Source organism: Bos indicus x Bos taurus, chromosome 6, assembly GCF_003369695.1.
Source record: "Bos indicus x Bos taurus breed Angus x Brahman F1 hybrid chromosome 6, Bos_hybrid_MaternalHap_v2.0, whole genome shotgun sequence".
Lineage (NCBI taxonomy): Eukaryota > Metazoa > Chordata > Mammalia > Artiodactyla > Bovidae > Bos > Bos indicus x Bos taurus.
The window spans coordinates 97,041,246-97,068,543 of record NC_040081.1 but is presented as its reverse complement, the minus strand read 5'-3'; the positions used below and the strand labels follow the sequence as shown (position 1 = coordinate 97,068,543).

Sequence of the window (27,298 nt, the reverse complement as noted above, 5' to 3'; positions counted from 1 at the left end):
GCCCCGCCCCATCTGTGGGTTTGGCAGAATCTGCTGGACTCCGACGTGTCTGCTTCTCTGGGCACCAGAGTCTCTCTTGGGATTCCAGTGAGTGCCGCCTGCCTCTCCACATGGGATGCTGCCAAGCAGACCAGATTCCTCAAAGAGCCAAGTCCCCTCCTTCCTGTCTGTGACACACTGTTAGAGCAGTCCTCAGACAATATTATTTGTGCCTTGGCATTTTGCAGAGATTTGGTCAAGCAGCTCTTTGGGTTTTTACTTACTGACTTCCTCTTCTCTGGTGTGTTGGGCAGGAAGCCCATTGAAGAGAAGGACGAAGGACAGAGAGAGTCAGGCCAAGAACTAATCCCCTTCTATACTCAGGGTTGCCCCTTTCCTTGAGGATGAATGTCTCTTTTCTGGACATGAATGATCTCCCAGTGGGCTTCAGTAGTCCCCACCAGAACTTTCTTCTGGCTTCCTTACTAGTTCACTCAACAAGCCGGAACCTCCTACAGTGGGCACATCCTAATTCCCTCGTGGCTCAGTCAATAAAGAATCCGCCTGCAATGCAGGAAACCTGGGTTCAGTCCCTGGGTGGAGAAGATCCCCTGGAGGAGGGCATGGCAACCCACTCCAGTATTCTTGCCTGGAGAATCCCACGCACAGAGGAGCCTGGCGGGCTGCAGTCCATAAGGTCTCACAGAGTTAAACATGACTGAAGTGACTTAGCACACATGCAAGGATGAGCTAAGATGCCTACTAAGTGAGGATGTGTTTCTGTTTGGGTGAAAACCACCCCAAACCAACCCCCGGGGATTGAACTTGAGGTTGAGGGACTGTGAGCTGAGGATGGGAGCAAGTCTGCCAGTGGTGAGGATGGAAGTGGGGGTGGGAGTAGGCAGGGGGTGGGGGAAATTGGGGAACTTTCAGGAAACACCGGGGTGCTTGATCCCTTCACTCAGGTCTGCCTTCTCCCTGCAGAATGACATCTTCGAGTGGTCGAGGGACCACCGAGTCCATCACAAGTACTCGGAGACGGACGCTGACCCACACAATGCCCGCCGGGGCTTCTTCTTCTCCCACATCGGCTGGCTGTTTGTCCGCAAGCATCGGGATGTCATTGAGAAGGGGAGGAAGCTTGACGTCACCGACTTGCTGGCTGACCCCGTGGTCCGGTTCCAGAGAAAGTAAGTGAGCAATCACCATTGATGTCCCTGAGGGACAGGACCCAGAGTCAGAGCCCAGTGGGGTGTAATAATATCCCCAGGCAGTTCCCCTGCAGATTGGATCTTCTTAGGGTCGCTCTCTGTTGATTCATTCCCTTTTGATCATGATGTTTTTCTCTGTTCACACATTTGTTTTGAATTTGACCTTGATTTTGAAATGGAGTTCCTGTAAGCCCACTTGTCGTTTCTTTCCGACCCATCTGCGTGACTGATTTCATGGAATGTTTCTGTTGTTTTCCTCACTCGCTCGTCCATGTTTCCCTGGGCTGGCGAGGAGGGCAGAGGATTTGCTTTATTTTAGTGACACACTGGACTCCAGCGGGACTGGCCTCCCTCGAGGTCCCCTGCTGTGTGCTCCGGGAATTCTCCCCTCCCCCACTCCTGGAAATGGTAACACCGGAAGGTTTCTGTGCAGAGAAAACATGCCCGGGTAACAAAGAGCCTCAGAGTGCTTGTGTGCACGCACGGTGTCAGCTGAGCGGTTTCAGCCCATCAGCATTTACAGGGTGAATCTCCTTTCAGCAACCCGCCGGTGATAGCCTGCCTGTCACTGTGCGGCAAGTGGGGAGCATCCAAGGTTCACATTTCCACTAGGAAGCCGGCTTGGAGATCTGCAGAGTTGGCAACAATGTGTTCATGTTAGTTGCTCCGTCATGTCCGACTCTCTGCGCCCCTGTGGACTGCAGCCCACCAGGCTCCTCTGTGCATGGGATTCTCCAGAATACTGGAGTGGGTTGCCATTGCCCTCTCCAGGGGATCTACCTGACCCAGAGATTGAACCCAGGTCTCAGGCACTGTAGGCAGATTCTTTACCATCTGAGCCACCAGGGAAGCTCATGTTGGTTTAAATCAGCAGAGTTGGCCACGATGAGAGCACTTATAAATAGATTCCTTGCCCCCAAAACAATGGATTTATGTGCACAGAGAGATGATTTGAGGACGGCATTCTAGTGAGATCCTTGAGTTGGTATGGTGGACAAATGGTCCCTGGATACCATCTCCACTGACAGGCAGGAATCATTTGAAGCGTTCTCTCAAACAGAATCTCCTGATAATGGAAATGGAGTCTGTACCTTTGACGCAAAGTTCCTTGCGTGAGAGGAAGTATGGCTTAGAAATGTGCCCCTTTGATCCTTAGCCTCTCTTCTCACATCGAAGATGGTGGTGAGAAAAGGGAGGGTGGAAGAGAGATTGCACAGGCCTGCACTTGAGCACCTCCACAGCCTTGCAAAAGAGGTGACTGCTCTCAGGGCTCAGTTTTGGCTGTAAGATGGGGGTAACAGTAGTACCTGTCTCTTAGAGCTTTTGTGAGGACATAATGAAAACAAAAAGGATGGGAAATGCCTGGCACATAGTATAGATTCATGATGACTCACGCCCTAGGCAGGAGCTACTCCAGTCCACCCCCTGCTTTCTTTTTTTTAAGGTGTGCTGGGTCTTTGCTGTGGTGGGCTCAGGAATTGTGATGCCTGAGATTAGTTGCCAGCATGTGGGACGACCTTAGTTCCCCAACCAGGGATCAGACATTTTGTCCCCAGCATTAGAAGGAGGATTCTTAATCACAGGACCACCAGGGAAGTCTGCGAACCTTTGCTTCTGTTGGCTTCATCACAGGCTGTTCTTTGTCTCCTCCATACAGTTCTTTCAGGCGGATGCAACAAGTTATCGATAGCCAAAAGTTTTATAGCAGAAAATAATAAGATGCTTGCAATTAAATGACTTCTTGATTCTAATTTTTTTATCATGAGGGTAAAATAGAACAATCTGCAGAATTCGGAGAAGTAGAAAGAAAATCACCCACCGTTCTAACACGTAAACACAACCGCAGTTTAGATTCTATAATATCTTCTACATTTATGCATACATTTGACATATTTTTACATGATGAAAGTCATACTGCTTATGTAATTTTATGTCTTGCCTTTTAACTTCAGATTATGTTAGGCACCATTATCAAAGGCTGCATGGGTTCACTGAGTGTCAGAGTTTATTTAACCATCACTCCGCGACAGGATATGTATGTCGTTTCCAATTTTGTGATATAAATGATGTTGCTATACAATTAGTAATGCTTTGGGACAATCAGACCTTAGATTAATTTGAAGAGCTCAGATGAGAAGGCAGAGGATCTTCTATTTTATTCATGAGAAGTGAGCCGAGTATAATAGTGTGGTTTCTCTGAGCATAAAAATAGAAAATTTTTTTCAAGTTTTCCCTTTTAAACAATGTGGTAATATGATTCATTAGGTGTATACTCGTGGTACGTATGTCCAAAGACTATCTCTAAAGGCAGGCAGAAGAACAAAGACTGTTTCAGCATGTTCCCTGAATAGATGTCTGAGAACATCTATCATTACCAGTTCAGTGACCGAAGGATTGCAGTATCAGAAATCATTCATTCACAGTATCATTTCATGTATCATTGAGCTCCTGCTGGAAGTCAGAGCCGAGGATACAGTCTTAAAGATTGGTCTCAGTTCCCCCAGAGTTTGCAGACTAGCAGGGAACCCACAAATTAACTTACAGATAATTATATTCTACAGGGAGGAGACTGATATATAATAGGGTAGAGTAAGGCACCATGGGAACACAGAGAGGGGTCTCCTAGCCCACCCTGCAGGCTGGAAGGAACTAACTCCCAAGCCACGACCTGAAGGATGAAAAGTTAGATAAGGACGGGGGCAAGAATATTTATTATGCCTGTCACTTCATAGACATCTATCGAGCCCTTGAGTTTGGGAGCTTTTTACAAATCAGTTAACCCATGCCTTCCATTTTCCCTATGAGAAAACAAATAAACAAAATGTAAATAGAAAGTTGGGAATAGAAGTACTGTCAGTCTGTTTGCACTACTATAACAAAAATACTGATGACCAGGTGGCTTACGCAACAGACATTTACTTCTCACAGTTTTGGAGGCTGGGAAGCCCAAGATCAAGGCACTGGAAGATTTGGTGTCTGATGAGAGCCTGCTTCCTGGTTCCTAGATAGTTGTCTTCTTGTATTCTCACAGGGCAGAAGGGGCAAGAGAGCTCTCTGGGGTCTCTCTCATAAGAGCCCTAATTCTCTTCATGAGGGCTTCTCTTTTGTGACTTACTCACCTCCCGAAGCCCTTCATTACCTTGAGGATTAGATTTCAACATATGAAGTTTGTTGTTCAGCCGCTCAGTCTTGTCCAACTCTTTGCAACCCCATGGACTGAAGCCCGCCAGGCTCCTCTATCCATGGGATTCTCCAGGCAAGAGTACTGGAGTGGGTAGCCATGCCCTCCTCCAGGGCATCTTCCTGACCCAGAGATTGAACCTGCATCTCCTGCAATGCAAGCGGGCTCTTTAACACTGAACCACCAGGGAAGCCCTAAGACCCGATGCAGCCTCTCAAATAAATAATAATAATAAAAGAATCACTGAACTACAGGAAGAGAGCTACATTCATGAAGCCAGCTTTACCCATCCTGTCATTCAGGCCCCATAGAGGAGGCACATTCCTTAAGGAACAAGTCCTTGCTCATAGAGACGGGAGCTGGAGCAGTGGGTCCCATCACGGGTGGCACTGCCACATCGGGTCTCAGACCTTGCTGTTCTGTGCCAAGTGGGAGGGGCATCTTGAAAAACAGAAGAAGATGCTCACTCAGAGCCCAGTCTTGTGCCATTTCAGCAGCACTCCTTAGAGAGTCCCTCTCCTGGATGGAATTCCCATCCCCTCTGTGGTCCTCTGAGGACAACAGTCCTTGTTCCATTTTTAGTGGCTGGGGTTTGCCACTGATTCCACTACCTCCCGGAGAGCAATGTTTGTGCAAAGAAACCCAGAGTTTTCTCAAACAGGCAATTGTGTAAATGACGAGACCCAAGATTTAGAGACTCCTCCTTCAGTCAGAAGGTTGCCCAGGTGGCACAATAGTAAAGAATCCACCTGTCGAGCAGGAGACCCGTATTCAGTCCCTGGGTTGGAAAGATTCCCTGGAGGGGGAAATGGCAACCCACTCCTTATTCTTGCCTGGAGAATCCCATGGACAGAGGAGCCTGGTGGGCTACAGTCCATGTCGTCCCAAAGAGTCAGACACCTTCAATCAGAACACAAGCACTGATCATTTTATTTTATTTATTTTTTTGGCCACTGTGTGTGGCATGTGGGAATCTTAGTTCCGCAACCAGGGATTGAACCAATACCTCCTGCAGTGGAAATGTGGCATCTTAACCACTGGACCACGAGGGACGTCCCCTAGCACTAATATTACAGTTGATGGATTCACTGTGCTTGGTCATCCTAATGACAACCCATCAAAAGAAAAGCTTGCCTGACAGCCAAGCTTGCTCAGCTTTCCATTATACAGTCTAATAAAAGAGAGAAAATAGTGGCCTTAAGGGTAATAGGGCTTTCCTTGTGACTCAGCTGGTAAAGAATCTGCCTGCAATGTGGGAGACCTGGGTTCGATCCCTGGGTTGGGAAGATCCCCTGGAGAAGGGAAAGGCTACCCACTCTGGTATTCTTGCCTGGACAATTCCATGGACTCTATAGTCCATGGGGTCGCAAAGAGTCGGACACGACTGAGCGACTTCCACTTAAGGGTAATAGGAAAGTGGCACAGTTCAGTTTTAGTTCCAGACTTTTCCTCTAAGAGGTCACTCTACCAAGGTGATTACAAGCAGGTACCTGGACAGCTTCAGGTTTTGCTCTGTTAAGTTGTGAACGCTGAAACGGCAGGCATTAGGAGATGAGAGGGCTAGAAGCCAGTGGGGTCACATTTAGACCATGGCGGTTTGGGTCCCTGCCTGGCTCCTGTGCCTTCAAGAGCTGTGTTTGTCCTCACAGGGCAAGAAGATCACAGAGCACAAAGGCTTGCCACCTGGAACCTCCTTCCACTTCTAGACCTTGCCTTAGGGTCCTAGGATCCTGGAATGCCCTGCCCAAGTGTCTCTGAGCTCACTTTCAGAGTCTGCACCAGCTTCTCCCAGGCTCTGTCCTCCTGAAGGGAAGTGCATGAGCCCTAGACCAAGAGTCGCCATGTTGGTGTGGGGAGGAGCTTAGACGCCTGGGCCTGGATTTCCACACAAAGAAGACAGACGTGGGAAGAGAAGGGGTTAGGCCACAGCTAAGGGGCCCTACCTCTTCTCTTGGCCTGGACCCTGAAAATGTTGGGAGTGAGCCTAGAAGGGGCTACTCATAAGGTTGACAGTGGGTCTATTAGGTGGGAATTGTGTTTATCTTAAGAAAGAAGTTCATTTCTCTCACATATGAAAGAATTATACAGGTCCAGGTTATGGCAGCATGAGAGCCAGGAGAGGACTGGATTCTTTCATCTTTCTGCTCCGTCCTTAGCATATGACTTTCTGTGTTTCATTCTATGGTCCAAGGTTACCACTAACGTTCCACCCAAAGGAAGGTGGCGGGGGGGTGGGGGGGTGGGGGGGTTCTGCTGTGTGTGTTTAGTCCCTCAGTCCCTGACTCTCTGTGGCCCCATGAACTGTAGCCCATCAAGCTCCTCCATCCATGGGATTTTCCAGGCAAGAATACTAGAGTGGGTTGCTATTTCCTCCTCCAGGAGATCTTTCCGACCCAGGGATCAAACCAGCATCTCTTGTAGTCTCCTGCATTGGCAAGTGGGTTCTTTACCACTGAGCCACGTGGGAAGCCCTTAGAAGAGATGAAAATGTGTAAATCTTGCCATTTCAGGAAGAAAGGCATTTGAATGGCTAGAATTGTTTTGAGGTCGATTTTACCTCACTTTGTCTCCTAATTTGTTATCGTTTGTCTTTTTTTCTTTTCCTTTATTAAGGACACCAAATCTCTCGGTGATACCTTCCTTCTTATGACTTTGTTTTAGTCCTTTCTGTGTAAACCCCAAGTGTATTTCTCTGTTGGTAACATCACATAACCAAGACAGAGCAGTCAAACAACGAGTCTACAATTGACTCATCTTCACTTCTCTATCGTCGCAGCTTCCTCTTCCACTTGGGGGATTCCTTAGGTGGGTGGGATGAATCACCTGGGAATTTACAAACAAGTTGGCTCCGTCTCTGTTGACCAAATCCATTGCTCTTTGGTTCTGGCTCCATGCTGGGTCTTGAGGAGTCTCTCTCCACCCTGAGTTCTTTTGCCTTGCGGCCCTACTCTAACTGTTGCTAGAGTGAGACAACAATTCTTGTCTAGAATTTAGTGACTTTGAATGGCTGAGCACATTGGTTGGCTAATTGTGTCTTGTGGAAAATTCTATAGAAATAACCCCCAAAGGAGAGATTCTAAATAATGAGACATTCAAACATCCAAACATGTGGATGAGATGTTGGGGACAGAGCCTTTCAAGCATAAACACCCTCTGTAGCTCCCTTGCTCATCAGTCACTTGTGGTTTGACCACTGCCTGTCTCACTTGGGTCCTTGATCATCTTGCAAGAGCAGAATCAAACTGTCCCCAGGGTGAGCATCACTCAGGCATGCTGTATGCAGAGCCCAGCTCTTGGGCATCATCTCTGCCCACTCACATCTCAATCATGAAAGTCTGTGAATGTCCCCTGTGGTTCAGTGGCTAAGACTTTGCACTCCCAATGCAGGGGGGCCAGGTTTGATCCCAGGTCAGAGAACTAGATCCTGCATGCTGCAGCTAAGAGTCCAAACACAACTAAAAGATCCCACATGCCTCAGGGAAGATTGAAGATCCCGAGTGCCACAGCTAAGACCTGGCACAGCCAAATAAAGATATATTAAAAAATAATGGAAGCCATGAGTCACATGGGCTTCCCTCGTGGCTCAGATGGTAAAGAATCTGCCTGCAATTCTGGAGAACCTGGGTTCAATCCCTGGGTTGGGAAGATCCCCTGGAGAAGGGAATGGCAACCCACTCCAGTATTCTTGCCTGGAGAATCCCATGGACAGAGGAGCCTGGCGGGCTGCAGTTCATACGGTGGAAAAGAGTTGGACACGACTGAAGCGACTGATACCCACTTGAGACACATGGCTAGGGCATCCAGCCTCCTTTTCGTTTCTACGTGTATCACTTGTCATTCAACACTGTGTTTTGAATATTTGCTGCATACCAGGCTCTGCTCTAGATGCTGGCAATGGAACAGGGACAAGAGAACCAGATTCTGGACAGAACTTGCTCTTTCTGTCTAGAGCCCGATTTGGATTTGGGAAAGTGAGAAAGGAAGCCTCGCCAGACATCCACCTGTGGCCTGACTGGGTGTCTCTCTCCATGGATGCCTTGGCTGCTCTCTGTTCCACCTCTTCTGTTTCTCAGTCCTGTCTCCTGAAGCTGTTTCCAGCTCATGCCATCTTGTTGATGGGCCTCTTACCATCTTGGCTGTCTTTGTCTCTTTCCCTGCCAGAGGGCTTTGTTCCTTGGTGCCCTTCTCTGCACGAGGACATTTTCCCCTCCTCTGTCACACAGCATTCTCCCTTCTTTTGATGTTCCCCATGTTTTCCTCTCCTCCAGCCTCTTGAGAGAATAAAAGCCATTCGGCCTATTGCTCAGGCATTTTGTTTTGATGGCGCGAGGGTTTTGTCCTCTTGTAACCTCTCCTTGCTCCATTGTCTTGCCCAGGTTTATTCTTTTCACACATTCTTTGTAAACGTTCCTTCTCCTTGAATCTTTTCTTCCACTTGAGCGCTCAGTCGTGTCCGACTCCTTCTGACCCCGCAGACTGTCGCCCACCAGGATCCTCCATCCATGGAATTTTCCTGGCAAGAATACTAGAGTGGGTGGCCATTTCCTCCTCCAGGGAATCTTCCCAACTCAGGGATCAAACCCACATCTTTTGGGTTTCCTGTACGGGCAGGTGAATTCTTTACCACTAGCACCACCTGGGAAGCCCTGTGAGAGACAGCCTGTCTCTGGTTAACAGCTTGGGCCCTGGAATCTTCTCTCCCACTCTGTCCTCACTTTAAAACTGTCGCATCTTATCCGGGCTCTGTAAAACTTTTAAGAATGAAATAATTTATTTCTTTGAATAACTTTCTTTATATCCAGCTGTCGTTGACGGGAGTTAAAATTGTGAATTTCTGAGGTCCAAGGACTTGAAAAAAATCAGTGGAAGAAGTTTGAGCTGTATTCAGTCAGATCCCTTTTGTTAAAAGTCAATAAGGAAGAGGTGGAACAATCCCAAGCCAAACTTCGGGCCTTTCCTTTAAAAACATTTTTATTGGGGTATTGTTGCCTTACAATGTTGTTTTTGGCCTTTCTAAAGAGACTCTGCTGTGGTCAAACACCTGGATGATACTCTGGAATACAGGACAGAGATGATTCAATATTGATGTGGCAGAACCAACAAAGTTTCCCTGTTTTAGTGGCTAAAAATTTGGACAGAGGAGAAACCATGTGGCCCATAGTTCAAGAACTCATTTTGACTTTTTAAAAATTTCCAAGTGAAAATGTCTATTTGTTTGCCTCTATAAGAGGTACTTTTCCTACTAGAACTTTGGGAGAACTTGCGTGTGTGTGTGTGTGTGTGTGTGTGTGTGTGAATACACACATCAACCGCGTTAGTATCATTTTTCTTTCCCCACACTGACCATCCATGTCTATGTGTGAAATTCCCCTGCAAGATGAAGAGACAGTGTCTCGAACGTCATCTGAATATTCCAGTCACGAGCATGTTAGACATATTAATCAGTAGGTGTCAATAGATTTTTGAACTGCTGTTTGTAAAGTGTTATCTTTGCTTCATTGCTGATGGCAATAAGGCATCTTCTTGCATCTTCGAGTCAGTTCAATAGGCAATAATAGCTGCTGTTTATCCTAGTGGCTCAAATGGTGAAGATCTGCCTGCAATGCAGGAGACCCGGGTTCAATCCTTGGGTCTGGAAGATCCCCTGGAGAAGGGAATGGTTACCCACTCCAGGATTCTAGCCTGGAGAATTCCATGGACAGAGGGCTACAGTCCATGAGGTCGAAAAGAGTTGGACACAGCTGAGCAACCAACACTTTCACCAACTGCCTACTGTCTGCTTACATCATGTCTTTGTTATTGTTGTTCAGTCTATTTCTGATCCTTTCAATAACTCTGTCATGTAAACGATGATACCTGGATTCTGTTCTTGAATTCTAAAGATTCAGGCTCCCCATGGCTTTGATTAACCATGTCGAAAAAGAAGAGCACAGTAAAAATTCTTCAAAATAAAAAGAACGTAAAGAAGAACAGCCCATATATCTGCACAAAATTATTCTTTCAAAATCACTGTGGACGGTGACTGCAGCCATGAAATTAAAAGATGCTTGCTCCTTGGAAGAAAAACTATGACAAACCTAGACAGTGTATTAAAATGCAGAGACATCACTTTGCTGATAAAGGTCCATCTAGTCAAATTTATAGATTTTCCAGTAGTTATGTACTGGTGTAAGAGTTGGACCATAAAGAAAGCTGAGCACCAAAGAACTGATGCTTTTGAACTGTGGTGCTGGAGAAGGCTCTTGAGAGTCCCTTGGACTGCAAGGAGATCCAACCAGTCCATTCTAAAGGAGATCAGTCCTGGGTGTTCTTTGGAAGGAATGATGCTAAAGCTGAAACTCCAGTACTTTGGCCACCTCATGTGAAGAGTTGACTCATTGGGAAAGACTCTGATGCTGGGAGGGATTGGGGGCAGGAGGAGAAGGGGACGACAGAGGATGAGATGGCTGGATGGCATCATGAACTCGATGGACACGGGTTTGAGCAAACTCCGGGAGATGATGAGGGACAGGGAAACCTGGCATGCTTCAGTCCACAGGGTCACAAAGAGTTGGACTTGACTTAGCGACTGAACCACAAATAAAATATTAATATGCTCAGTTATGTCAGACTCTGCAACCTCATGGACTGTAGCCCACCGGGCTCCTCTGTCCATGGAATTTTCCAGGCAAGAATACTGGAGTGGGTGGGCATTTCCTTCTCCAGGAGATCACTCCAACCTAGCGATTGAACCCATGTCTCTTATATCTCCTGCATTGACAGGCAGAATCTTTTACCACTGCACCACCTGGGAATCTACCAAAACTAAAAAGTCTTAGTTAGTTTTCAAATGTAAATGTAAATTTTGAATAATTACAGAGATGTCAAAGCAAAATTAGAATGACATTTGAAAGATTGACAAAATGAAAGACATTTTGGTGCAAGTAGATAACATTCTCACTAATATTTAGACATTATCAATTTCTGGCTCTCTTTCTAGACCATGTAGAGATTAATCTTTTAATATTTCCTTGGAATAAACAACCCTTCAAGTCATGTATATGGCTCCAGTCCCAAAGTTTCAGCCTGCAGAGAGAACATCCACAGCCTTTCTAAGAGGCTTCTAGTTAATCCTTATTTATTATCTAGAAACTTAACTTTATTACTATTGGCTTATGCATCAGAGAGGCCCTTTTGCCTTTTCTTTGCCTCTTCTTTCCCATATAGTAGGGGGAAAAAAGTGGGGAAAGTTTTTCATAACAGAAAATTCATTTCCTAGTTATTATTTCTTCTAACAGTTAACTTAGAAAATTTCTCCAACTTCTGAGCTCTTGAAATCTGCACATTGTCTTTAAAAGATATTTTTAGCACAAAATGTAATATAAATTCAATGCAAAAAATTCAGAAAATGCAAATACATTTTGTAAAAAATAAAATAATATGTAGTCCTTCCACTCAGAAAAACTTAGTTGAAATTTTGCTGTATAGCCTTCTAAAGTTTATTTAAAGCACATTATGCTGTTCTTTCTACAAAATATATCCATACTCTATATACTACTTAAAAGTGATTAAAATAAGAAAAATATATTTAATATTTCCGTTAATTATTTCCTTTCCAGCCTATTTACTGTGTGTGTATCCTAATTTCCATTTGATATCATCCTTCTACCCAAAGAACTTTCTTTACTATTTCTTGTAGCACAGTTTTATTGGCAATAAATTCTCAACTTTTGTTTGTCTAGAGGTCTTTATTTTAATTCCATCTTTGAAAGATATTTTTACTGAACATAAAACTCAGAAGTAACACAATGTTAAAGCAGACTTTCCAAACAACAAGATGTCAGTCTTGCCTTGTACAGCATCTGGGAAGTCTGCAGGAATTCTTAGCATTATTCCTGATCTAGCTCCCTGACCAGGATTAGATCCGGGCCGCTTGCACTGGGAGCGCAGAGTCTTAGCCATTGAACCACCAGAGGTCCATAAACAAGCTCCAGTGTTAGTCACTCAGTCGTGTGCGACTTTTTGTGATCCCATAGATTTTAGCCCTCCAGGCTCCTCTGTCCACTGAATTCTCCAGGCAAGAATTCTGGAGTGGATTGCCATTTCCTTGTCTGGGAATCTTCCCGACCCAGGAATCAAATCCGTGTCTCCTGTATTGCAGGCAAATTCTTTACCTTCTGACCCAGGTCCTCATGTAATGTTTTTCTTGCTGCCTTCAAGATTTCTTTTGTCTTTGGTTTAAGCATTTTGACTCTGCTGTGTCTAGGTTTGGTTTTGTTTTATTTTTTTGAGTAAGGGCAGAGCAGGAGAGTGCTATCCTGCTTGAGAGTCTTTGAGCTTCCTGGAACTGTGGCTTGTTGTCTTTCATTAACTTTTTTAATTCATTTTTTATTGAAATATATTTGAATCACAATACCGTTTATTATAGGATACTGAGTATAGTTTCCTGTAGTGGGAGCTTGTTGTTTATCCATTCCAGATATACCAGTTTGCATCTGCTAATCCCAGATTCCCACTCCTACCCTCTTTCATCCCCCCAAGCCCTTGGCAACCACTACTCTCTCGTCCCCTAATTCTGTTTCATTTTCATAGATAGGTTTGTTTGTGTCCTATTTTAGATTCCACATGTAAGTCATACTGTCTGGTATTTGTCTTTCTCTTTCTGACTCACTTCATTAGTGTGATAATCTCTAGTTGCATCCGTGTTGCTGCAGATGGCATCATTTTTCTACTTTCTTATGGCTGAATGTGAAATGTACCACATCTTCTTAATCCAGTCCCCTGTCGATGGCCATTTGTTTCCATGTCCTGGCTACAGTGAATAGTGCTGATGAACATAGGGATGCAAGTATCTTTTTGAATTATTGTCTGGATATATGCCTAGCAGGGGGATTCCTGAATCATATGGTAATTCTAGTTTTTTCTGAGGAACCTCCATACTGTTTTCCACAGTGGCTGCACCAATTTACGTTCCCACCAACTGTGTAGGAGGGTTGCCTTTCTTCCACGCCCTCTCCAGAATTTGTTAGACTTAATTAATGATGGCTGTTCTGACCAGCATGAGGTGGTATCTGTTCTGACCAGCGTGAGGTGGTATCTCATTGTAGTTTTGATTTGCATTTCTCTAATAATTTAAGAGGTTGAGCATCTTTTCATGTGCCTGTTGGCCACCTGTATTTCTTCTTTTGGAGAAATGTCTCTTTATGTCCATTTTTCATTTGGGTTGTTTTTTGTTGTTGTTGAGTTGTATGAGCTGTTTGTATATTATTTCATTAATTTTTTAAAATTCCTGGTCATTATATCTTCAGATTATTTTTGACCTTGTTTTCTATCTTTGTCTTTTTCTAGGACTCTAATTACACAGATGTCTTACTGTTTCATGTTCCACAACTCTTGAAAGTGCTGTCCTGTTTAATTCAACTCCTTTTTATCTTTATATTTCAGTTTGAATAATTTCTGTTGACATATCTTCAAGTTCATGAATTCTTTTCTCAGCTGTGCCCTAACAATACTCCCATCAAAGAAATTCATCTCTGATACTGCTTTTTATGTACAACATTTGCATTTGACACTTTTGTACTTTCTATCTCTTTGCTGAAATTTCCCGTCTGTTCATGCATATTGTCCATCTTTTCCACTAGATCCCTTTAACATGTTAATTATAGTTATCTTAAAGTCCCTATCAGATTGATACAACATCTGGATCATCCTTGAGTCTGGTTCTATTTATTACTTATCTCTTGATCATTTTTTTTTCTTGTGCTTTTGTGTGATTCATAATTTTTAATTATATGCTAGACATCATGCCTGGAAGAACAGAGAGACTGAGGTAAATACCATTTATTATTGAGAATGGGCATACTTATTCTTTCAAGCTGTCAGTGTTGGGGGTGTGTGGCAGAGGGTGGAGGCTGAGTGAGTGAATCAAGAGGTGAGCTGGATTTGGGTCTCGTTGTTGCTATGGTTACAGTTAGTGCACCACAGATTTCAATGGGTGGTTGCTGTTACTGTGTGTGTGTGGAGTGGAACCTGGGGTGCGAGAGGAGTTTTCTAAGCATTTATTCTTTACCCTCAGCGTTCAGCTGTCTCTGCACACCTGCACACAGAGTAGATCTCTCTCGTACTCTTGTCCTCACCCCAGTGATTGGAGGACAGGAGCGCTCACTTCTGTTGTTTGTCTCTCTGGGCATGGCTTGTTGTAGAGGTAATGGGGTTTCTTTGTTGTCCGGGCCCTGCATCAGTCTTAGGCAAGCCTGAACCTTGGGGTTAAGGCTTTCTAAGCATTCCGGCCTTTCTCTGCAGTGAGACACCTGCTTTGGAGCAGTGCATAAGCCAATGGACAGAAGATTTTTGCTTCCACCTTTCGCTAAGCTGCAGTGGCTCTTTGATTACGTCTGGGGGAGAGAGACTCCTTCTCCTCCCTTAGAGAAAAGCAAGTTTTGCTTTTATTCTTCTCCCAGAAGCAATGGACTTCTGCCTGGTCCTAGAGGCCAGAGGGTTTTCTGCCCTCCCCACAGGAGCTTGAGATTTTTGCTTTGCAAGAGAAGGCTCTGGGAAAGAAGATGAAGCTAGCTTGTCTCCCAGCAGCTGTTTGTCTGTGTCACCTCCTGCATGTCTGTGAAGTGGAGGGGGCCCCGCGCCAGTTTCCTCCTCTGCCTCTAACCTTTCTTATGAACACCCAGTGACGGTCTGTAGAAAAGAGCTTGAGAGTAAGTGCGAGCTCCCTCTTGTCAGAGACTCTAAGCTATTCCACATTGACACACTAACCCACCCTGGGCCTTTAAGTTGAATGTTTAGCTAATTACATGGTGACCACCTCCTGTGCTTGTGCTCAGCCAAAAGTGAGGCGGTTCATGGATGGACTTCTCTTCTTGGTTGCCTTGTGACCCCAACTCTCTGATGGGCTCGAGAGAAGTTATTATTTTGTAAATTACTCAGCTTTTTCTCATCATTCAGATGGAAACAACATTTTCTTAGGACTTTCCACATTGTAAATAGAAGCAGAACTCAGCATCCTACTTTATAATCTGCAGTTTTCTCTTAACAGAATACTGTGAAGTCTTTCCAGTTTTAATTTTTTTTAATTTATTTTTTAAATTGGAGTATAATTGCTTTACAATGTTTTGTCAGTTTCTGCTGTACAACAGCATGAATGTATCCCCTCCCTCTTGGACCTTCCTCCCACCCCCCATCCCACAGCTCTAGGTCATCATAGAGCACTGAGTTGAGCTCCCTGTGCTATACAGCAGATTCTCACTAGCTATCTACTTAATACATGACAGTGTATTTATGTTAATGCTGTTCTTTCCTTCATTCCACCCTCTTTCCCACCCTGTGTCCACAAGTCTGGTCTCTACATCTGCATCTCTATTCATGCCCTGCAAATAACTTCATCAGTACCATTTTTCTAGATTCCATATATATGTGTTAGTAAGTGATATTTGTTTTTCTCTTTCTGACTTACTTTGCTTTGTATGACAGATTCTAGGGTCATCCACATCACTACAAATGACCCAAATTTTGTTTCTTTTTATGGCTGAGTAATATTCCATTGTGTGTATGTACCATATCTTCTTCATCGTTCCTCTGTTGGGGGACGTTTAGGTTGCTTGCATGTCCTGGCTCTTATAAACAGTGCTGTGATGAACATTGGGGTAGTCTTTCCAGTTGTAATCCCTGCTTAGTATCTCATTGTGAAGATCTATTGTAATTATTTCTGATGAATAATGAGGGATTGCCACCCTTTTAAATTCCCACCATGCTCCACAGCTAGAGAACTAAGCCTGTGCTCTACAACCAGAGAACTAAGCCCGTGCACCACAGCTAGAGAACTAAGCCCATGCTCCACAACCAGAGAACTAAGCCCGTGCACCACAGCTAGAGAACTAAGCCCATGCTCCACAACCAGAGAACTAAGCCCGTGCACCACAGCTAGAGAACTAAGCCCATGCTCCACAAGTAAAGAACTAAGCCTGTGCTCCGCAGCTAGAGAACTAAGCTAGTAACCCACAGCCAGAGAACTAAGCCCATGCTCCACAACCAGAGAACTGAGCCCATGCGCCACAACCAGAGAACTAAGCCCATGCTCCGCAGCTAGAGAACTAAGCCCATGCTCCACAACCAGAGAACTAAGCCCATGCACCACAGCTAGAGAACTGAGCCCATGCTCCACAACCAGAGAACTAAGCCCGTGCACCACAGCTAGAGAACTAAGCCCATGCTCCACAACTAAAGAACTAAGCCCGTGCTCCGCAGCTAGAGAACTAAGCCAGTAACCCACAGCTAGAGAACTAAGCCTGTGCTCCACAACCAAAGAACTGAGCCCATGCACCACAACCAGAGAACTAAGCCCATGCTCTGCAGCTAGAGAACTAAGCCTGTGCACCACAGCTAGAGAACTAAGCCTATGATCTGCAGCCAGAGAACTAAGCCCATGCTCCACAGCCAGAGAACTAAGCCCATGATCCGCAGCTAGAGAACTAAGCCTGTGCCCAACAGCTAGAGAACTAAGCCGGTAACCCACAGCTAGAGAAGTCTGCATGGCACAGCGAAGACCCAGCAGAGCCAAAAAGTAAATAAACTGCAAATGCAAGAATTTCATCTTGTTTTTTTAAAAAAGAGATACTGTCTCTTCATCTCTCTTCCTTTGTTTTTGTTGTTAAAGAGAGAGATCTGAGAAAGTGAGGTGACAATGCCTACTTTTTTTTTTAATGATTTTATTTATTCATGGCTGTGTAGGATCCTCATTGCTGCCTGGGCTTTTCTCTAGTTGTGGCAAGCAGGGGCCACTCTCTGGTTGGGGGGCACAGGCTTCTCATTGTGGTGGCTTCTCTTGTTGCAGAGCACGGGCTTTGTGCCCACAGACTTCAGGAGTTGCAGCTCCCGTGTCCTAGAGCACAGGCTCAGTAGTTGTGGCACGAGCTTAGCTGCTCCGTGCCATGTGGGATCTTCCCGGGATGAAACTCGCATCTCCTGCATTGGAAGGTAAGGATCCTTTACCACTGAGACACCAGGAAAGCCCTCAGGAATATTTTAGATTCTAGTTTTCCACACTCGTATCTGGTGAGAGAGGCCAGGATGAAGAGGCCTGGGAGCTGGGAGTCTTCAGCCACAGTTCTGGCTCTGCCATCAAAAGCTCTGGGGCCTCTGGCGAGCGCCTGCTGCTTCCTCAGTCACGTCCAATTCTTTGCAACCCTATGGACTGGAGCCCCTGAGGCTCCTCTGTCCGTGGAATTTCCCAGGCAAGACTGCTGGAGTTGGTTGCCTCTTCCTTCTCCAAAGCCTACTTTTTTTTATCCAGAATCCTGCCTGTCATGGGACAAGAAGGTAGAACAATCACAAGTGCATCTGATGTCTAGATAGGCAAATTCACCCATGGGGTATGTTACACATGTCTTGTTCATCCCACTTCAGTGGTCTGAGCTGGGATATGTTAACACAGGTAATGAGTCATTTTAGTGCTGTTTTTCTTCCTGCAAGACTCTCTCCTGTTCCAGCTCCTCTCCACATCTATCTGGAGGGAACTACTAAGCTAGAAAGAGAGCGACAAAGAAGATGTTTAAACAGAGGCATCTGAAACCACCAGTGCATACACTTAGCGAAGTAGACTAGTTAACCAGAAACAGATCCGTTACTTATCATACAACCATAGTTCTTGCTGTGAAATGATTTGCAAAGTTTATGTCATTGTGACAGCTGTTTTGTGAAAATTTTGAATGAGGCTGACTCTGTTTTTGAAACCGAAAGAGTGTGATGCCTACGTATTTGTGAAATTCAAGTATGTTTTGCTCTCTTATTGATGCAGACTGCTGATTGGTAATGTATTATGGAGCCCCCTTGTCCATTGACAGTTGAAGCGAAAATATTATCTTAAGTGATAAATTTATTGGTAGCTGTTCCATTACCCAAAATGAATGTTTAGATTACTCGTGAGAGTCTGTCATGTCAGAGCTACCAGTGAGCTTTTCCTGTGACACAATTTATTCTAATTCCTAAGTCCCCGCCTCACCATGTTATAGCCTATTAAATGTGTCATAGAATGATTAGGTAGAGAGATATGAGATTTTGTTATTAACACAATTTACACAGGAGCACTGGAGAAATGAAACCCCTGCTGAACAAACTTGGGTTGAACTCTCAGCCGTTGTCTCTGTTTTTATCTGTACAAAGGATGTCCAGAGACAAATCAGGATTCTCAACCATGAGGATGCACTACGAGGTGCTCTGTGAATTGCATCAAGGATGGATATTGAAAAGTAACCCTCATGGCTTTATTATGGATTTCTTGAAACCACTCCAAATGGTGCTTCTCGATACCCGCTCCCATGCCCCTTCTAACATCCCTGGAGGTATTTGAAGGTCAGAAGAGAGACAGAATATGGGACTTGTGGCATTACATAATGTAACGTTGGTGGTGTATATATTACATGTATTGATAACATTATATACAACAATAGACATGCATTCAGAAACCAAGCCATTTTTAAAACTGTGTGAAGCATAGAGAGAATTATGATCTGTGTTAGCACTCGGTCATTCATTCATTCATTTAGTTGACCCAAAGAGGTAGTTTTGGAGAGGTTAAATACAGTCTTGGAATCAAAAGATCTGACTTTTTCATTCTCTGAGATTCTGTTTCTTCCACACCCATAAAATGATGATAGTGATATCTACCTGACAAAGTTATTGGGTGAATAAATTAATTTATATGAAAATGTGAAGATATATGCAGTAAACATTTGTGTAATTAACTATGCATCCAGCACTCCAGGAAAGCCATACTGTTTGTGAAGACCTTAGGGTTTTTTTAGTATTCTAGTTATTTTGTTGTTTATTTATTTTTTGGCTGCTCTGGGTCTTCATTGCTGTAGATGAGCTTTCTCTGGTCTCGGCGAGTAGGGGCTACTGTTATTACAGCGCATGGGCTTCTCACTGCAGTGGAGTGCAGGCTCTAGGCACATGGGCTTCAGCATTTGCAGTACTTGGGCTCAGTAGTTGTGGCACATGGGCGAGCTGCCCCGCAGCAAGGGGATTCTTAACCACTGGACCGTCAGGGAAGTCCAAAACCTTAGGTTTTTCGTTTGCCCAGTTTTTGCATAAATCCAAAGCGACTGAGGTTTTATATCTCCATAAATAAAAACATAAGTGATCCTTCACCTTCAAAGCTTTAAAACCAGAGGATGCTTCTCTTTCTTGCATTCGATCCAACATAACCCCCCAGATGTGGACCTCCCAGAGCTTGCTCAGACTCATGTCCATTGAGTTGGTGATGCCATCCAACCATCTCATCCTCTGTCGTCCCCTTCTCCTCCTGCCTTCAGTCTTTCCCAGCATCAGGATCTTTTCCCCCCAGATGTGGGCCTTATTTGGGGGGCTCCAAAACCACTGTAGATGGTGACTACAGCTATGAAATTAAAAGACGCTTGCTCCTTGGGAAAAAGCTATGACCAACCTAGACAGCATATTAAAAAGAGACGTTACTTTGCCAACAAAGGTCCGTCTAGTCAAAGCTATAGTTTTTCCAGTAGTCATGTATGGATGTGAGAATTGGACTATAAACTGAGCACTAAAGAATTGACGCTTTTGAACTGTGGTATTGGAGAAGACTCTTGAGAGTCCCTTGGATTGCAAGGAGATCCAACCAGTCAATCCTAAAGGAAATCAGTCCTGAATATTCACTGGAAGGACTGATGCTGAAGCTGAAACTCCAATACTTTGGCCACCTGACGCGAACAGCCAACTCATTGGAAAAGACCCTGATACTGGGAAAAATTGAAGGCAGGAGGAGAAGGGGACGACAGAGGATGAGATGGTTGGATGGCATCACCGACTTGATAGACATGAGTTTGAGCAAACTCCAGGGGTTGGTGATGGACAGGAAGCTCGGGTGTGCTACAGTCCATGGGGTTGCAAAGATTTGGACACGACTGAACGACTGAACTGAACCGAATTGAACTGAACTGAAAAGAGACAGTCCTTGTTTTTATTTATCTTATCATTAAGTAGAGAAGACTCTTCAGAATCCTTGGACAACAAGGATCAAACCAGTCAATCTTAAAGAAAATCAACCCCGAATATTCATTAGAAGGACTGATGCTGAAGCTGAAACTCTAATACTTGGGCCACCTGATGTGAAGAGCTGACTTATTAGAAAAGATCCTGATGCTGGGAAAGCTTGAGTGCAGGAGGAGAAGGGGATGACAGTGGATGAGATGGTTAAATGAGATGGTATCACTGATTCAACAGACATGAGTTTGAGCAAACTTTGGGAGATAGTGAAGGACAGGGAAGCCTGGTGTACTGCAGTCCATGGAATCTCAAAGAGTTGGACAGGACTTGGTGACTGAACAACAAAATCATTTAATTGAGAAAACACTCATGAAATCGCCAGAGACCTCCAAGTCCATGTATGAAAGTAACACTAGTAGATGATTATATCATGAACTGAGAAAATCCAGAATAAAGTAGGGAAGAAAGAACAGGGTCCTTGAAGTCTGCATGAAAGTGATGGTTCTTTATACCTGGTGGGGTGAGGGCATTCTCCTGAGTCTCTTTGTCCAGGAACAGAGTTGATTCCTTTGTCATACTGTCCTTCAGTAAATGTTCATAGTTTTCTAAATATAGACCTTGTTTCTTATTTGGTTCATTCCTAGGCATTCTATAATTTTTGTTATTGTTAACAGCATCATTAAATTTGTATCCCAGGGACAGGGAGTGGATGCCCAGACCTTAGCTTATTGCCCTTGGTATCTTAGGTAAATGACAGGAACTGGTGAGTTACTAGGAAATGGTGAGTTACCCGGACTTTTCACAAAATACCTCTGAGGCTCATACCTGTAGAGAATGTGGAGGTTGTTGCCCCAAGGGGTGCTGGCAGGAGGTATGTGTGCATGCTCAGTCATTGCAGCCTCATGGACTGTAGCCTGCCAGCCTCCTCTGTCCATGGGATCATCCCAGGCAAAATTACTAGAGTGGGTTGCCATTTGCTTCTCCAGGGGATCTTCCCGACCCAGCAATTGAACCTGCGTCTTTTGCATCTCATACATTGGCAGGCTGATTCTTTACCACCGAGCCACCTGGGAAGCCCCTCTGGCTAGAAGCAGAGGGCACCAACCCAGAACCACCATCAAGACAGGTAGGGTAGCTTCCCCAGCTTTAGAAATTAAAAATTCACCTCCTTCCCTCTTTGCTTTCTTTCAAGAGATGCTTTTGTGAATTCAGAGATTCTTGAATGAATGGAGACCTCCCTGGTGGTCCTGGGACTAAGACTCTGCGTTCTAAATGCAGGGGGCCCAGGTTCGATTCCTGGTCAGGGAACTATATCTCACTTGCCACAAATAAGACCTGTTGAAGCCAAATAATTAAGTATTAAAATAATAAAATAAATAAAGTAAAATAGAGCACAGGCTAATTCTCCCTTTGTGGGAAGTTCTAAGAGCTTATGGCAAGGATGTTCTAAGAGCCAAGTTCTTCTCGTAGAACTGAAATTACAAAGATTGAGAAAGATGAATTCCCAGTGATTAGAAAGACCCAGGAAATCACCATCAGCCCCCTAGCTGAGGAAAGCCTTGTCAGAAATTGGCTTTGAACTGTCTCCCTGTCCAAGTCACTTATTTCTCCTCACACTGCCTATTTTCATATAAAACAATAAGAAATCAGTCACACGGATACAAAGACTCGTAGTGCAGGGATAATGTGGTTTGTCCAGACATGCTCATTGACGACTTAGCTGAAGTGAGCTATCTCTTCTGACATTTGGCTTTCTCTCATAAACCTCCTCTTATCTTGTCTTTCTTTTCAAAGTAAAGAAAAACAATTCCTCAGATGTCCCAACTATCAAGAGATTTAGACCAACCCCATATATGTCTTTTCTTCAAGATAAATAAATATGCTTTCAAGTTCTGCCAAACTAAGAATCTGTTTTTAGGGTAATGAAAACTTTCATTTACGGTCAGACGGCCAATGGTTGCTCTAATGGAGTGAGAAGGCGACACATCGTATGTGACTGCAATAACTCACACTTCAAGCCAGGAATGAGGTATTAAGAGTCTCAGAATCCCAGGTAGTGCCAAGGGAATTTCTGGATCCTGCAAGCCAAGCGTTAAGAGAAAGAGGACTAGAAGGACCTACTGTGAGTGCTCAGGCAGAGAGAGAGCTTTTAAACCTGTGGTGGCTGTATTTCACATCCATAAATTTTTCCTCTGTGCCCTTGTATCTTTGCCCATTATTATCTGCCATTATCAGATCAGATCAGATCAGTCGCTCAGTCGTGTCCAACTCTTTGCTACCCCATGAATCGCAGCACGCCAGGCCTCCCTGTCCATCACCAACTCCCAGAGTTCACTCAAACTCATGTCCATCGAGTCAATGATGCCATCCAGCCATCTCATCCTCTGTCGTCCCCTTCTCCTCCTGCCCCCAATCCCTCCCAGCATCAGCGTCTTTTCCAATAAGTCAACTCTTCGCATGAGGTGGCCAAAGTACTGGAGTTTCAGCTTTACCATCAGTCCTTCCAAAGAAATCCCAGGGCTGATCTCCTTCAGAGTGGACTGGTTGGATCTCCTTGCAGTCCAAGGGACTCTCAAGAGTCTTCTCCAACACCACAGTTCAAAAGCATCAATTCTTCGGCGCTCAGCCTTCTTCACAGTCCAAATCTCACATCCATACATGACCACAGGAAAAACCATAGCCTTGACTAGGTGAACCTTTGTTGGCAAAGTAATGTCTCTGCTTTTGAATATGCTATCTAGGTTGGTCATAACTTTCCTTCCAAGGAGTAAGTGTCTTTTAATTTCATGGCTGCAGTCACCATCTGTAGTGATTTTGGAGCCCAGAAAAATAAAGTCTGACACTGTTTCCACTGTTTCCCCATCTATTTCCCATGAAGTGATGGGACCGGATGCCATGATCTTCATTTTCTGAATGTTGAGCTTTAAGCCCACTTTTTCACTCTCCACTTTCACTTTCATCAAGAGGCTTTTTAGTTCCTCTTCACTTTCTGCCATGTGGGTGGTGTCATCTGCATATCTGAGGTTATTGATATTTCTCCCGGCAATCTTGATTCCAGCTTGTGTTTCTTCCAGTCCAGCGTTTCTCATGATGTACTCTGCATATAAGTTAAATAAGCAGGGTGACAATATACAGCCTTGATGAACTCCTTTTCCTATTTGGAACCAGTCTGTTGTTCCATGTCCAGTTCTAACTGTTGCTTCCTGACCTGCATACAAATTTCTCAAGAGGCAGATCAGGTGGTCTGGTATTCCCATCTCTTTCAGAATTTTCCACAGTTTATTCTGATCCACATAGTGAAAGGCTTTGGCATAGTCAATAAAGCAGAAATAGATGTTTTTCTGGAACTCTCTTGCTTTTTCTATGATCCAGCGGATGTTGGCAATTTGGTCTCTGGTTCCTCTGCCTTTTCTAAAACCAGCTTGAACATCAGGAAGTTCACGGTTCACATATTGCTGAAGCCTGGCTTGGAGAATTTTGAGCATTACTTTACTAGCGTGTGAGATGAGTGCAATTGTGCCATAGTTTGAGCATTCTTTGGCATTGCCTTTCTTTGGGATTGGAATGAAAACTGACCTTTTCCAGTCCTGTGGCCACTGCTGAGTTTTCCAAATTTGCTGGCATATTGAGTGCAGCACTTTCACAGCATCAACTTTCAGGATTTGGAATAGCTCAACTGGAATTCCATCACCTCCACTAACTTTGTTCGTAGTGATGCTTTCTATGGCCTCTTGACTTCACATTCCAGGATGTCTGGCTCTAGGGCTTTATAACCACCAGGAAACTAGAAGGCGGAAAAAATCTAGGATTTAAACCCTTCAAATTTTGTATTGGAACTTTGGGTCCAAGTTGTATTAGAAAAGAATTAGCTTGAGGCCTGAGGCCCTTCTCTTCTGATTGCCACCAGAATCTAATGTCTGTCTCCTTTTCCATTATTTTTGATTTGATTTGATTTTTTTTTTCAGCCACGTCTTGAGGCATGCAGAACTTCCCAGATCAGGGATCGAACCCATGTCCCCTGCAGTGGAAACGCAGATTCTTTTTTTTTTTTAATTTAAATTTATATATTTTAATTGGAGGCTAATTACTTTACAATATGGTATTGGTTTTGCCATACATCAACATGAATCAGCCACAGGTATACACGTGCTCCCCATCCTGAACCCCCCTTCCACCTCCCTCCCTGTACCATCTCTCTGGGTCATCCCAGTGCACCAGCCCCAACCATCCTGTATCCTGCATCGAACCTGGACTGGCAACTCGTTTCATATATGATATTATACATGTTTCAATGCCATTCTCCCAAATCATCCCACCCTCTCCCTCTCCCACAGAGTCCAAAAGACTGGGTCTATACGTCTGTGTCTCTTTTGCTGTCTCGCATACACGGTTATCGTTACCATCTTTCTAAATTCCATGGATATGCGTTAGTATACTGTATTGGTGTTTTTCTTTCTGGCTTACTTCACTCTGTATAATAGGCTCCAGTTTCATCCACCTCATTAGAACTGATTCAAATGTATTCTTTTTAATGGCTGAGTAATACTCCATTGTGTATATGTACCACAGCTTTCTTACCCATTCATCTGCTGATGGACATCTAGGTTGCTTCCATGTCCTGGCTATTATAAACAGTGCTGCAATGAACATTGGGTACACGTGTCTCTTTCAATTCTGGTTTCCTTGCTGTGTATGCCCAGCAGTGGGATTGCTGGGTCATAAGGCAGTTCTATTTCCAGTTTTTTAAGGAATCTCCACACTGGTCTCCCTAGTGGCTGTACTAGTCTGCATTCCCAACAGTGTAAGAGGGTTCCCTTTTCTCCACACCCTCTCCAGCAGATTCTTAACCCTTGGACCACCAGGGAAGTCCCCCTCCTCCATTACTAAGGATGACTATGAGCTGACACTGCCTGGCATATCAGTAGGAAAACATTTACTTTTAGGTGATTCCCCTCTGTTCTTCATTCTGAATGTTTTTGCTCTTGAAAAAAACAAAACCCTTAAGCTCCATTGTCTTGTTTCATGCTTTCATCTAATGTTAAAATAACAGCAATAACTTCCAGTTTTTATCTTTAAAATTATCTCTATAACATTCTTTATTGTATTCATTTCAGTGTTTTGAGTACCTACTATGCACCAGACTCATTTCTCTGTGCATATAATTCATATCTCTTTACCCGGCATGGGATCTGAAGCTCTGAAACGTTGACTCGGTAGCATTTTGATCTTAGCCGAAAGGCCGGGAAGCGATTCAGTAACGTTTTGAAGAGGGCAAAGTTGGAATTTAGACAAACTCAATCCTCATCCAAAGCACATGTTCTTCCCAATAAACTCTGTTGTAATAATATCCACGGAGAATATTAGCTTCCTCCACTTCATCCTTGTCGTGCTTACTTTGCTCGTATGTTTTATTTCAGTTTTGAGTTATTTGTTGTTCTTCAGTTGCCAAGTTGCGACCCCATGGACTGAAGCACGCCAGGCTTCCCTGTCCTTCACCATCTCCCGGAGTTTGTTCAAATTCAGGTCCACTGAGTCAGTGAAGCCATTCAACCATCTCATCCCTGATACTTCGTGTGAGCCAGACTTGTCTCCTGCCTAAGACCTTTCCATGGCTTCCCTGTGGAAAAAGTTACCACTGTCATCTCCGAGACCAGGCCTGCTTCCCTCATCTCTGGAACTGCCCTCCTTGTACTCTTCTCTCTAGTCATGCTATTCCCTTGCACTTTAGCCTGCTCCCTGACACTTTGCCTTCGATTCCTGCTTTTTTTCTGGCTTAGATTTATGCTACTCAAACTGCAGTTCTGGGGACCATCAGTATCACTTGGGAGCTTGTTAGAGAGGCAGAATTCCAGCCGCACCCCCAGATCCCAGGTGATTAGGATGTGCAGTGATTGTTTGGGAAGCACAGACCTAGAAATGAAGGAGGGCACGGCAGCCCACTCCGGTATTCTTGCCTGGAGAATCCCATGGACAGAGGAGGCTGGTGGGCTACAGTCCATGGGGTCGCACAGAGTCGGACACGACTGAAGCGACTTAGCAAGCACGCATGACCTAGAATGTTCTTGTCGTGTTTTTCACCTTGACAACTCTCACTTATTCTTCAAAAACTTACCTTTGGAGAGCTGAGGTCAGTTTTCAAGGTCCGTCTGGGTGAGAGGTCCCCAAGCGTACAAGTTTTATATGTAGCATATAAGCTCTTGCCTCTTAGGGAGGGGGGTGTCTGTGAGCTTCTCCTGTGACTAAGCACAGAGATATGTAAGGCAGCTTTTCTTCAGAGACGTCAAACAAAACAGTATATTACAGCGGACTGACTGCAGGCACAGATATGTCAATCCAGCTGCCTCTATTAAGCCAGACATTAAAGAGAGTTGCAATTATGTAAAATGAGGCCATTCTTCACACTGAAACTCGTTTTTTGTTTTGGAAAATAGTTATTTTTCATCAACATATTTATACTAACACGTAATAGGTTTATTGTTATTTTAATGAACTGATCAATTTAATATTCCTGTATGACATGAACAAACACATTTATTTACTTTATAAACAATCTTGTATTATTGATAAATATTAACATTTAGTATTGATTCAATCAAGGAGATATTTTTAATTTCCCTTATAGTTAATGTTGGGCTTCCCAAGTGGCTCAGTGGTAAAGAATCTGCCTGCCAATGCAGGAGACGAAAGAGACAGGGGTTCTATCCCTCAGTAGGGACGATCCCCTGGAGAAGGAAATGGCTACCGGGCAACCAGTTCTGGTGTTCTTGCGGGGCCCACCTGTATAGTTCTCTCATTAGATCCTAAGCTCCTTGAGGACTATGACTATGACCAATTCATCTCTCTTATTTATTGAGACTAAAGAAACATGTAGCATCCTCCCAGAATACTCTGGGGACTAAGGAGTATGTTTACTCTCCAGTTTACAGAGAGAGCCCTGGGC

At 44.3% G+C, this 27,298-nt stretch overlaps 1 protein-coding gene across 1 annotated transcript in view; it reads left to right on the top strand.

The window, feature by feature from the left end:
- Window positions 1-27,298, top strand: part of SCD5 (stearoyl-CoA desaturase 5) — a 176,167-nt gene that overhangs the window by 129,647 nt on the left and 19,222 nt on the right. The window contains exon 3 of the mRNA XM_027544890.1: window positions 964-1,169. Coding sequence (XP_027400691.1) covers window positions 964-1,169 — 206 coding nt within the window. The remainder of the gene's footprint in view (window positions 1-963; window positions 1,170-27,298) is intronic.